The 14,070-nt window shown below is 41.3% G+C and overlaps 1 protein-coding gene across 2 annotated transcripts in view; it reads left to right on the top strand.

Annotated features, from left to right (window-relative positions):
• The window catches only part of BCKDHB (branched chain keto acid dehydrogenase E1, beta polypeptide), a 253,890-nt gene continuing 239,820 nt past the window's right edge, over positions 1-14,070 (top strand). For both annotated transcript variants that reach the window (XM_011969331.1, XM_011969332.1), the window contains exon 1: positions 1-276. In XM_011969331.1, coding sequence (XP_011824721.1) covers positions 81-276 — 196 coding nt within the window. In that variant the 5' untranslated portion in view covers positions 1-80. The remainder of the gene's footprint in view (positions 277-14,070) is intronic.

Here is a 14,070-nt window from a genome sequence, read left to right on the forward strand (position 1 = left end):
ATGTGAAAGCCTCCTCGGGTGCTCCGCCCTCCCCGCGGGCTGCGTGCGGCATCGCCTGCGAACCCTGGCGGTGAGCGGGGATGGCGGTTGTGGCGGCGACTGCAGGCTGGCTGCTCAGGCTTAGGGCGGCAGGGGCTGAGGGGCACTGGCGTCGGTTCCGTGGCGTGGGGCTGGCGCGGGGATTTCTGCACCCCTCCACGACTGTCGAGGATGCGGCCCAGAGGCGGCAGGTGGCTCATTTTACTTTCCAGCCAGATCCGGAGCCCCGAGAGTACGGTGAGCCAGGGACTGCCCACTCGGTCCCGCTGTAGCCCGGACTCCCAGGCTCGCAGGCGCCCGTGAGGGGCAGGGGCCGGCAGGCTGCAATCCTTGCATCCTAGCTTATTAACTGCCTTACCCTCTGGAACCTCCTTGCCCCAGGGTCTAACTGTGATTCACTTCTTGCTCTATTTTTGTGAGTGTTCCGCCCCAGAGACGCAGTCCCCCCTCCCTCGCACCTTTGTGATGGGTGAGAGGGCATACTGCCACCTGGAAGGGCCTGAGGGTGGAGGGGTGGTGCCCAGGGAACGCCCCCCCCTTTCTCTCTCCTCCATCCTTACTTTCTCAACCTAGACCTTAGGTGTTGTTCCAGCCTGCCCGGGACTGGGTCACTAGCTTAGGTAGAGACATTTAAAATATATATATAAAATATATATAAAATCAATTCTGTTACTCAGTTCCTTGGTTTCTTCTTACCTACAGAAATGTGTGTGTGTGTGTGTGTGTGTGTGTGTGTGTGTGTGTGTATATATATATGTCTCTTGGTTTCTTCTTACCTAGAGAAATACATATATATATATCCCTTGGTTTCTTCTTACCTATAGAATTTCTGCAGGTAAGAAGAAACCAGGGGACTGAGTAATTGAATTGATTTTCCCAAGGTCACAGAACAGGTTCTTCCTAGAGATGAGAAAGAATCCAGACTTTCCACTTAAGCTTAGTACTGAGCTTGTCCTGGGCTATGCTGCCACTTAGCCAAGGAGGTGAAGGTGATAGGAGGAGGAAGCCATAGGAAGGGTATGTAGCAAACTCCTCATAGTATGACTATTGCATGATTTTTACCATTTCTGCAAGTTTCATGTAATGTCTCTTATCAGAATATCAGATCCAGTGTCTCTGATCAGAATATCAGGAAACTAGGTAAACATGTATTGCTTCCTTGTCTAATAACTTCTCACGTGCATGCTAGAGCTGACATTTTTGGAAGTGTGTCTTTTCTTGTGGATAAGAATGAACATTTATTGAGTGCTTACCAGGGTCAGGCACTGTGTGTATGTTTCATCCTCTCATTTAAGGGTTAGGACAACCTTAAAAGGTTGGTAAAGTTTTTATTCCCATTTTGCAGTTAGATTAATGGAAGTCTTGAGACAGTTTGTCCAGGATTACACAGATAAATTAGTGGTAGCTCCAGAGCTCCAGCTTTGGAATCTAATTGATCAGATTCCAGAGCTTCCATTCTAAACAATGTACTAAGACGCATGTAGATATAATTTACTAGGAGGGTGTCCCAGTATTGTGAAACAGTAGGTACCATAAAGGTTAATAGTAGGTTTTTTTTTTCCACCACCAAGATGAGCCCTCAATTCTGTCTTGAAAGCAAAGAATAATCCACCTTTCCATAGTAGTAAATTTACTAAAAACTAAGTAAAATGATATCATGTTATCGTGATATATATCATGATATATATAAACTTGTTCTTATTTTAAAAATAATACAAACATATTACAGGTAATTTGGATAATGGAGAAAAAGTAAAAAAAAAAAAAAATCTGCTGGGCGCAGTGGCTCACGTCTGTAATCCCAGCACTTTGGGAGGCCGAGGTGGGTGGATCACCAGGTCAAGAGATCGAAGCCATCCTGGCCAACGTGGTGAAACCCTGCCTCTACTAAAGTTACAAAAATTAGCTGGGCACAGCGCACGCCTGTAGTCCCAGCTACTTGGGAGGCTGAGGGAGGAGAATCACTTGAACCCGGGAGGCTGAGGTTGCAGTGAGCTGATATCGTGCCACTGCACTCCAACCTGGCGACAGAGCAAGACTCCGTCTCAAGAAAACCCCCAAAACCAACCAACCAAACAAAAATCGCCACCCACTACTAACATTTTGGGTGTATCCTTACAGGTATTTCCTTTTAGTTTAGTATTTTCCGTACTTTTAGTTTTAATACAAATACAACTTATTTAGTCAGAAGGATAATCCTATCATTCTCTGGAGTTTTTATAACCTTCTTGAGAATTTAGAAGAAATGTTCCATGGAGTAGAGATGCTACAAGTCTTTTACAAGTTAAATTCTTGACTTCGGAATCAGATTGTCCTAAAGTTGATCTTGTCTTGGCTATCTATAACTTTGGAGTTATCACTTATCTTCTATAAGCCTCGGTTTCTTTATATGTAAGGGGTTAATAATAATACCTACTTCAGAAGGTTGTTCTGAGAGCTACATAAAACAATGTCTATAATATACTTAACACTGTTTGACAACTGAGAATCAAGCATTCACTCAATAAATGGAACCTTTAATTACCATTATGTTTTTGTTGCTAAAGTTTTGCAGTTTTATAAATAATGCAGATATAAGCATTTAATGCGTATGGGTTTTATGTATCTGAGATGATTTCTTTAGGATAGAGTCCTGAATGCTTTAGTGGATTTTAAGTGCATAGTTCAAATTTATACACTAGTTCATACCCCATAACGTGTATAATAGTGTGAGTATTGGATATTAATGCTAAAATTAGGTGTGTTCATGTACACTTTTGGATATTTTGTGCTACCTGTACTTTGTTTTAATTTTTGTTTCATTTCCATTGAGGAATATTTTCCCATGTTTTTGTTAATGTGATTTATTTTTACTTAAGAATTGAGTATTAGATGTGTTTACATATTTTTAAAAGTATACTCAGTATTTTTCCTATCAATACTATCTACCATTATTGCATAGTTGCTCTTTTCCAGGTGTTGTGTTAGACATCAGTTTATAATCCTCACAGTAACCTTGTGAGCTAGACAATATTATGCTCATTTTAAAGATGAGAAAATTGAGGCTCAGAAATGTTAGTACTTGCCCGAGTCTGGTAAGTAGCAGAGCCAGAGTTTGCATCCTGAGGTGTCTGACTCCAAAGTCTTCCATACTACTTATATACTAAGATTTTTGTCTATTAAAAAATATTGAAGAAGATACTAACTTTCTGCTTTTCATGTGTGCTGCAAATACTTTTCATTCTTTTATTTTGGTTGTTTTGACATATAAAAGGTACTGCTGAAACAGGAGGTGGTCAGATTAGACTCTGAGTTGGTGACACTTACGCTGCTTTATGCTGGCATGTTTGCTCCCTTTATTACACTGTGTTGTTCTCCGAGAACAGTTCATCTTGGCTTCTCCATGCCCCTGATTCTTGGGCATTGTATGGATGTGAGTTTGTTTATTCAGTCATTCTATGCATTTTTATTTTCTCCTGGTTGCCAGACTCTCTGCTAGCTGTTAAGGATGTGATCATGGACCTGTCAGAGGGTAATCTGAACCTTCTTTTTGGACACCTGTATCCCTTGTCTGCCAGGAAATTCAAATTTTTTGTAGTATTTTCATCCAGGGTTGAGCTACACATAAGAAGGTCATCCATATACTGGAGTATACTCCCATTTCTTAATTGCAGACCCCTCAGATCCCTCTCTAAGGCCCAGGCAAAGCAATGGGGGCTATCCTGAAAACCCTGAAGGAGAACTGTCCAAGTGAATTTTTTTTTCTCTGGTATTAGGATTTTCCCATTCAAAGGTAAAAAGGTATTGGGATTCTGGGGCCAGAGGAATGGAAAAGGAAGCATCTTTTAGGTCTAGGACTGAGAACCATTTAGCATCCCTTGGCACCTGAGCCAGGAGGGTATATGGATCTACCACTAATGGGTGGACCCACCAGTGGGTCTTAAGAGCCCATGGGTAAGTAATACCTCAGCTGTGGATGCTTGGCCTTTTCTTGCTTCCAGCTTAATTGGGTATTGTTTTCGATTATAAATAGCTAGGGGTCTTTAAGCTGTATTTTGACTGGCACTGCTGTTTTAGCCTTCCCTGGTTTTCCAGTATACCATGCCAGTGTGTTAACCTGCTTATTAATGTGATCTGGGACAGTTTCTGTATTTTTGACTATTAGCAATTTCACCAGATGATGCTTAAATTGTAGTAGTGCCCCTATTTTAACCATAATATCTCTTTCCAACAGGGGGACTGGGCAGCTTGGTACTACTAGAAATTCCTGTTGAAAGATTTGTTTCTGAAATTGACAAATCAAAGGAGGAGTAAAGGATCTTATTTGTGGCTTTCCTTCCATTCCCATAATGGTCGTGGACTGGGAGGAAAGTTTTTCTACATAAGCAGTAAGGAAAGAAACTGAATTTGTATCGAAAAGAAACTGAATTTGGGTGCCCATGACATCCAGAGTTACCTGGGGGCTCCTCAGTAGTAATTATGATGTTCCTGAACAGGGACAGTCAGGAAGACCCTGGGCCGCTTCCGTCTTCATCTGATTTCTCTTTTTGCACTGCTAGAGTTTTGCCTTATTGAACCCCTTGGTGGGAGCAGGGCCAGTCAATCTTCCAACGCCAGGGGTCGTAACTGATGCCCTCACATTTTTGGCAGGGGACTGGCAGGGGCTTAATACAGTCCTTTGTCCAATTCTCGATTTTCTTGCATTTGAAGCACAAGCCTTTGCTGTCCAGATTATCAGAGGCAAGCCAAATCAACCAAATTCCAAGTGGCTGGTGTTCTCCATCAATTACTGCAGGCCTGAAATAGGTAGCCTAGGAATTCCAGATAAATAGAACACATGATGGCTTGCTAGAAATTCACAGGAAACAGAATGACTATTCTCAGAACCAAATAAAAGCCTTCCACTAGAAACTAAAAAATGTCTATAGTTCTATATATGGTTTTATATATATGTATACACAAGTAAAACCCAAAGGAGAACAAATAGCAAACAAATGAAAATTAGAAGCAAAAACAAATAAACAGGAAACCATCCCTAAATTTTTGCTACTTAGTCTACCTGGGGGCTACGGTGTTATCCAGAGCCCCCCAGAAATCCACATAATGAATATTTTATTCCTTATACACAACTCAATATCCTTAATTCCACCAGTATCACCATATATACTGTGCAATGAAGAAATTCACTCTAGGCACATGACCAGTAAGTACTCCAGTGCCAGCTTGTTTAGTAAAGTTATACTTAAGTCATGTGAACTTGAAAATTGCTTAAACTTATTTACTTAATTTATGAGTACTCCTTAATTATAAGCCAATAATAATAAGCCAGTAATAGACACAACATATAACAATAAGTGTACATACAAATAAACACATCTAGACATGTATACACAAACACAAATGAAGATCCAATAGCTTTTACCTTGGAACTCTAGCCATGAGATAGCAATATAAGCCCACTGGTTTTACTGTTTGACCCAATGGGTAATCCACTGAAGGCTGTGAACCAAAATTTCAGGTCAAGCAGTTTCTTTGGTAGTTTGATTTTTAAAGGCCAAACCTCCCCAGACTCCAAACACTGGGGCCAAACAGCACCAAAAGAGAACACCACATGCTAACTAGGCCGACCGGACTTAGAACAGCAGCACAAAAGCCTGGATACATGCACCTCCATCCCACCTTCCCATTCAACAGCAAACTCCAGAACTCCAGGCAATACTGGGCCAAACAGTATTGCAAGAGAGTATCAAGTTTACTGAATCCTTATTTCCCATGACTATATCAAACACACACAATGACCAGAGCACAGTCCAACTGCTGCAGCAACAAACAAGCCCCAAGAGTGTCCAAACTGTCCCACTGTCACCTGCTAGAGAAAATTCCAAGGAGGCCTTTGTACTAGACCTCAGAACCTCTGCCGAGGGTGTCCCCTTTGGAGAGGTTCAGGTCTGGAGTTGGATCCCGCGGGGTGTTCCCCTTTGGGGTCCAATCTTAGAGTGTCAGACGTCTCTGACTTTAGTTGGGCATAGGTGCTGCTTTGTATGTTTTCCCTCCAGAGGTGATGGCCTACTATGAACTTTGTTTTGTCAAACCTTGTTGAAAGCCTCAACTTGTAGCGTACTTATAATTTGATAAGGCCATGCTTTCCCATGCTTCCCATTCCACTAGAGTGATAGCCATGAACTTTAATGATAGGAACCGGAGGCCGGGTGCATTTCTTTTGTCCTTAGCAAGTCAAATAGATAGACTAGGAGAAAGGTCAAAACTCCTAAGAGACATTAATGTTTGCTATTACTGGTTAACTCTAGGATAATTTGACATAAGAACCCTGTGGGAGAATTTAGCATAAGAAAACAAAGTTTAAGTCACCTGAAACATGTGTGAATTCATACTGGATGAGCTGCCGTGGCCAATTGCAACACATGTAAGGATCAGGGACTACAGCCGGAAAAGATAGAAAAGAGTCCTCCCCTTCCCCCTCCTGGTATGGGCAGCTATCCCCCTTGGCCTTCAGGTAACACTGGAAAGTGGCCATGGCCAGTTGCCCACAATTATCAAGGAGCTACTAGGAAATGGCCACTGAAAGACTGAAAAAGAAAAAGAGAAAAGGACTCAGGCCTCTCACCCAAACTGAGTGGTGGTGGTCAGGTGCTTCCACAGAGAAAACTCTTGGTTTCACTGGAGAGTGGCCGGCCAGAAACCTGCAGTTGCCTCTGTGCTTAGGCACTGTCCACTGAAGGGCCCAAGTTGGAAAGGGAAAGAAGAGAAAAAAGCATTTCCCTGTATGGAGCAGAGAGGAAAAGTAAAAGAAAAATAAATCTCCAGTTTTGGGGTTACCTCCTGGCTGGCTTACCAAAATACATTACTGATGGAGGATGTCCAGGTTCTTGGCATTTTGAACGAAGAATTGGACAAAGGCACAAAGAAAGCAAGGTAAAAATGAAGCAACAAAAGCAGAGATTTATTGAAAATGAAAAGTACACTCCACAGGGTGGGAGCCGGCTGGAGCAAGTGGCTGAAGAGTGCAGGTTACAGAATTTTCTGAGATTGGTCACTTTCCACAACCAATCAGAAGCTGAAGTGAAGTTACAAAGTTACACCCTATGCAAATGCCTAACTGGTCACAGAAAGCAACCTATCAGAGTCTGAAGTGAAGTTACAAAGTTATACTCCTATGCAAATAAAGACTTGGCCCATGACTAGCCTGATTGGTTGTGGGAGGGGATCAATCAAAGGTACTTTGAAATTTTTCATCTGCCACGCAGAAAAGGGACAGGAGGATTGCAGAGGGAGTAGCCTCTGGTCCTTTTGTTACTTGGGCATGGAAAGTTGGGGTTTTCCTTTTGATTTAGTTCTAGGAAGTTAGCATGAGTTGGCCTTAGGTTCCCTGCCTCCAGACCCTATTCTGCCTCAAAGGAAATAAATGGCAAGCTCTGGAATAGGATATGGTAGTAGTGCTTGTTATTTTAAATTTTTTTTTAATACAGGGTCTCACTCTGTTGTCTAGGCTGAAGTGCAGTGGATCAATCATGGCTCACTGCAGCCTCTACTTTCCAGGCACAGGTGATCCTCATACTCAGCCTCCAGGGTAGCTGGGACTACAGGCATGCACCACCATGCCTGGCTAATTTTTTGTAGTTTTTGTAGAGGTGGGGTTTCACCATGTTGCCCAGGCTGGTCTTGAACTCCTGGGCTCAAGCAGTCCCCTTGCTCTGGCCTCCCAAAGTGCTGGGATAAAAGGCATGAGCCACCATGCCTGGCTAGTGCTGCTAGATTTAAGCTATATTTTGGAAGGAGGATTTGATAGGTTGGAAGTGAAGGATGAATAAAAGGAAGACATTGAAGATACCTTATTGGTTTGTGGATCGGGAACCTGGATGGAGGGTAGTGCTGTTTGCTAAGGTGGAAAAGATTAGTTTTGGGAGCCGACACAAGAGTTCAGTTTTGTGCTTGCTGAAAAGCTCAAGAAACTCAAGTGGAGAACTATTGACTGTTGAATATAAAAGTCAGGAGTTCAGAGGAGAGGCCTGGCTGGGTTGGAGATAATTTGGCAGTCACCAACATATAAAGGGGTTTTAAAACCACTTAGAGATTGAGTAGAGGAGCCAGCTTAAAGGAAGGGAAGCACCATTGTTTCTTGGCAGAAGTTACCAGGTGCCCTGAGATGGGGCAACCCAGGGACTCTAGACACAGTCTCTTCAACTTTACACCTCTGTTCCTCTCACTTTTGTTGTCGTTAGTTGACCCTTCCTCATCCTCTGCCAATACCATTTACTTCCTTTCTTATCATGGATATGTGATATACACTGGCACCTTACAAAGGCAATTGCATTTATGGATCTTTCACTTCATTTATTTTTAAGAGAAGGGGTCTTGCTATGTTGCCCAGGCTGAAGTGCAGTGGCTATTCACAGCCACGATCATCATGTACTACAACCCTGAACTCTCCTGGGCTCAAGTGATCCTTCTGCCTCAGCCTCCTGAGTAGTTGGGACTATAGTCATGCACTACTGTGCCTGGCCCATTTACATTTTAATACAAAATGTTCTGTCCCTGACATTTGGATTCTCCGTCAATGTTATTTTATGAAGTAGATGCTGACTAACTCTTTAGTAGAGTTTAGAATAAGATAGAGGTACATGCTTGGCCGATAGAAGGGTATTCCTGGAGAATAGCGTATCTGGAGGGAGGATAGAGATTTTGTTGGGGAAAACAGGTAGTTTCTTATGTGTCCTGTTATTTCATGATGTGAATTAGTGCCAGATTGTTTCATTGACATTATTCATCATGCTTCAGTAGGCATATACTGATTGTCACTTGTGTGTCAGGCGATGTGATAAATGTTGGGGTTTCTTTCTTTCTTTTTTTTTTTTCTTGAGACGGAGTCTCACTCTGTTGCCCAGGCTGGAGTGCAGCGGCATGATCTTGGCTCACTGTAAGCTCTGCCTCTCAGGTTCTCACCATACTCCTGCCTCAGCCTCCCAAGTAGCTGGAACTACAAGCGCCTGCCACCACACCTGGCTAATTTTTTGTATTTTTAGTAGGGATGGGGTTTCACCGTGTTAGCAAGGATGGTCTCAATCTCCTGACCTCGCAGTCCACCCGCCTCGGCCTCCCAATGCTGGGGTTTCTAAGAGGAGTATGATAAGGATGTGCTGTAACACACAGGTCTATATCAATAACTAGGCAGCACAGTGGAAAGCCAGTGCTGAACGTATTGGCACAACCTTCACTTTCTGCAAGTAGTCTCTAATTTTCTGTATCATAGCTGTATATTTTTATGTGTTTGGATGTAAGCTATAAATACACTCACTGACCATATGCTCTGCTCTTGGCCTTATTTATTTCTGGAGATTGCTGACATTTGCCCTTTTCCTCAGATGCTCTATCCCTGTGGGAGGCTTCTCTCTCTCTTTTAGGCTACTGCATACTGCATAGCTATTAAAGACCTACTCCATCAGACTGTTGATGCAATAACACCTCTCATTTGCCCCCCTTTTTCTGCAGTTTGTCTTTGAATGTGACATTGGTAGGTCTTTTTGCTTACACATTTCTTTCTCTTTAAGTTGCTGGTTAACATTTTTCTTTTAGTTTCTTTAAACCTTTATTGAAACAGTGTTTGCATGTGTTTGTTCGTTCATTCATTCAACTAATATTTACTTAGCACCTATTACATGTCAGGCCCTGTTTGAGCACTGAAGACACAGCTCTGATCAAAAGCATTTAAGGATACCAGTCCTCTTGGAGCTTATGTTCCATTATGATCTTTATATTCTGCCTATATGTCACCTTATTTTTTCAGCAATGCTGATGACCTGCATATTCATGATTCTTTACCTAGTACAATTTCAAGTAAACAACTCGATGCCAGCCACAGAGCCCTGTTTTAACAATGGGCAACCATTAACTTGCATCCTTGATTTAGGAGAAAGTGTGCTGCTGTATTTTGTTGTTTGTTTTGCTATACCTTTTTATGTTGAAAAAGAATTACCAGTCTGGTTTTAAAATGTAGCAGTCATGTATTAATACTGTGTGATTGCATAATTTGGTAGCTGTGCTTAATAAATTTTTAGCGATGTATATAGATTATTTTTTAACAGTCTTACCAGTAGTACAGCTTTGGTTAGCACATACTGTAAGTAGGTTTATCTTACTATGGCAGACATAAGCATAGTCTATCAGTAGTCTTTGATGTAACCTCTAGGAGAATAAATAACTCTAAGGAAAATACATATTTAAAAAATCTTACCTGTGAATAACTTGTGATTTCTTCTTGCCTTGTCCACAAATCATGCTGTACCTTTAAACCGAAAAGTAAATGTTGCTCCATTAAAATTTGTCATTTAAAACTTAGAAAAGTATCTGGTAGAATAGCAATTAATCCAAAACCCTAAAATTTTGAATCTATTTGAAAAACTATTCAGGAGTGAAAGTTTAGGTATTCACATGGAAATAATTACCTTTAAATACCCTTACTGGTAAATTATTTTATACAAGACGAATAGATTCTTTGTGGTTATCAAGCAATAATTTAAATGTTTACTCTGTATGATTTTTATTATTAAAGTCTTTGCTTCCTCCCTACTAATAACTTGCTAAGCGTGAGTGCAATAAGATGTCATGCCATTCGGTATTAATCTGAATGGTCAGCAGACTTGAAATAAATAGCAACTTGGATATTTAGGCAGTTTGTTGGAGTAGGCCCCCAAATCTGGCCATAAACTGGCCCCCAAACCGGCCATAAACAAAATCTCTGCAGCACTGTGACATGTTTGTGATGGCCATGATGCCTATGCTGGAAGGTTGTGGGTTTACCAGAATCAGGGCGGGGAACACCTGGCCCACTCAGGGCGGAAAACTGCTTAAATGTGTTCTTAAACCACAAACAATAGCATGAGCGATCTGTGCCTTAAGGGCATGCTCCTGCTGCAGATAACTAGCCAGAGCCTATGCCTTTGTTTCCTGTAAGGAATACTTTTAGTTAATCTATAATCTATAGAAACAAGGCTTATCACTGGCTTGCTGTCAGTAAATATGTGGGTAAAACTCTGTTCAAGGCTCTCAGCTCTGAAGGCTGTGAGACCCCTGATTTCCCACTCCACACCTCTATATTTCTGTGTGTGTGTCTTTAATTCCTCTTGCTGTGCTGGGTTAGGGTCTCCCCGACCCAGGTGGTCTCAGCACATTTTTCTTCTGGCTAGGTTCTTAGCTATGGACATCCTCATAGACAAGTCAAGATCTTACTTTATGAAATGTATGCAGCAGGAGAGTCAGTGGGAATGTCACTGTGATTGGGAAAAATGTTTACCCAAAACTATTATCTTCTGAAGCTGGGCACTAATAAATACTTGAAGAACATTTATAAAATCAAGAAGGATTTAAGGAAAGTACAGGCATACCTCGGACATATTGTGGGTTTGGGTCCAGACCACTACAATAAAATGAATATTGCAATATGGTGAATATTACAGTAAAGTGAGTCACACAAATATATTGGTGTCCCAGTACATATAAACATGTTTACATTGTACTGTAGTCTAGTAAGTGTGCAATAGCATATCTAAAAGATCAATGTACATACTTTAATTAAGAAATACTTTATCGATAAAAATTGCCAACTATCATCTGAAACTTTGGCAAGTTATAATCTTTTTGCTGGTGGAGGGTGTTGCCTTGATGCTGATAGCTACTGACTGATCAGGGTAGTGGTTGCTGAAGGTTGTGGTGGCTGTGGCAACTTCAATTAAAAAAAAAAAAAGACAACAATGAAGTTTGCTGCATTGATAGAATCTTCCTTTCATGGCAGATATCTCTGTAACATGTGATGCTGTTTGATAGCATTTTACCACAGTAGAACTTTTTTCAGAATTGAAATCAATTCTCCCAAACCCTGCCACTTCTTTATCAGCTAAATTTATGTAATATTCGAAGTCCTTTGTTGTCATTTCAACAGTGTTCATGGCATCTTCATCAGTAATAGATTTCATCTCAAGGATCCACTTTTTTTGAATTCATAGAAAGTAATAGATTCCATCTCAAGACTCCACTTTCTTTGAGTTCTTCAGGTTGCATCCGTAAAGAGCGACTCCTCATCCATTAAAGTTTTATCGTGAGATTGTAGCAATTCAGTCACATCTTCAGGCTGTACTTCTAGTTCTCTTGCCATTTCTACCATGTCTGCAATTACATTCTCCTCTGAAGTTTTGAATCCCTCAAAGTCATCCATGAGGCTGGGCATGGTGGCTTATGCCTGTAATCCTACCACTTTGGGAGGCCAAGGCTGGCAGATAATCTGAGCTCAGGAATTTGAGACCAGTCTGGGCAACATGGCGAGAATTGGGCTCTACGAAACATACAAAAAAATTAGCAGTCTGTAATCCCTGGGGTGGCTGTGGCATGGTAATTGGTTGAACCCGGGAGGTGGATGTTGCAAAAGAAAAAAAAAATAAATAAAATAAAATGAATGAATGAATGAATGAAGTAATCCATGAGAATTGGAATCAATTTATTTCAAGCTCCTATAAATGTTGACTTATTTTTTACTATTTTTTGAGACAGAGTCTCACTCTATTACCCAGGCTGGAGTGCAGTGGCATAATCTTGGCTCACTGCAACCTCCACCTCCTGGGTTCAAGCGATTCTTGTGCCTCAGCCTCCTGAGTAACTGGGATTACAGGTGTGCACCACCACACTGGGCTAATTTTTTATATTTTTGGTAGAAGATGGGGTTTCACTATGTTGGCCAGGCTGGTCTCGAACTTCTGGTCTCAAGTGATCTGCCCCCGCTTGGCCTCACAAAGTGCTGGGATTTCAAGTGTGAGCCACCACGCCTGGCCAATGTTGACATTTTGAAATTTGATGAACCGTGAACATTTTAAATGGCATCTAGAATAGTCAGTCCTTCCCAGAAGATTTTCAATTTACTTGCCCAGAACATCAGAGGAATCATTGTTTATGGCAGATATAGCCTTACAAAATGTATTTCTTAAATAATGAGATTGAAAGTAGAAATGACTCCTTGATCTGTGAGCCACAGAATTAATATATTAGCAGGCTTGAAAACAATGTTAATCTTTTTTTTTCCAATTTTAAAAAATTATACTTTAAGTTTTGGGGTACCTGTGTACAACGTGCAGGTTTGATACATAGGTATATGCCATGTTGGTTTGCTGCACCCATCGACTCATCATTTACATTAGGTATTTCTCCTAATACTATTCCTGCCCCAGGCCCCCAATCCCCGACAGGCCCTGGTGTGTGATGTTCCCCGCCCTGTGTCCAAGTGATCTCACTGTTCAGTTCCCACTTATGAATGAGAAAATGCAGTGTTTGGTTTTCTGTCCTTGTGAGCGTTTGCTGAGAATGATGGTTTCCAGCTTCATCCATGTCCCCTGCAAAGGACATGAATGCATCCTTTTTCATGGCTGCATAGTATTCCATGGTATATATGTGCCACATTTTCTTAATCCAGTCTATCATTGATAGACATTTGGGTTGGTTCCAAGTCTTTGCTGTTGTGAATAGTGCCACAGTAAATGTATGTGTGCATGCGTCTTTATAGTAGCATGATTTATAATTCTTTGGATATATACCCAGTAATGTGATTGATGGGTCAAATGGTAATTCTAGTTCTAGATCCTTGAGGAATCTCCACACTGTCTTCCACAATGGTTGCACCAATTTACACTCACGCCAACAGTGTAAAAGTGTTCCTATTTCTCCTCTTCCTCTCCAGCATCTGTTGTTTCCTGACTTTTTAATGATCACCATTCTAACTGGCGTGAGATGGTATCTCATTGTGGTTTTGATTTGCATTTCTCTGATGACCAGTGATGATGAGCATTTTTTCATGTCTCTGTTGGCTGCACAGATGTCTTCTTTTGAGAAATGTCTGTTCGTATTCTTTGCCCAAGTTTTGATGGGGTTGTTTTTTTCTTGTAAATTTGTTCGAGTTCTTCGTAGATTCTGGATATTAGCCCTTTGTCAGATAGGTAAATTGCAAAAATTTTCTCCCATTCTGTAGGTTGCCTGTTCACTCTGATGGTAGTTTCT

This window comes from Mandrillus leucophaeus, unplaced genomic scaffold, assembly GCF_000951045.1.
Source record: "Mandrillus leucophaeus isolate KB7577 unplaced genomic scaffold, Mleu.le_1.0 Scaffold882, whole genome shotgun sequence".
Classification (NCBI taxonomy): domain Eukaryota; kingdom Metazoa; phylum Chordata; class Mammalia; order Primates; family Cercopithecidae; genus Mandrillus; species Mandrillus leucophaeus.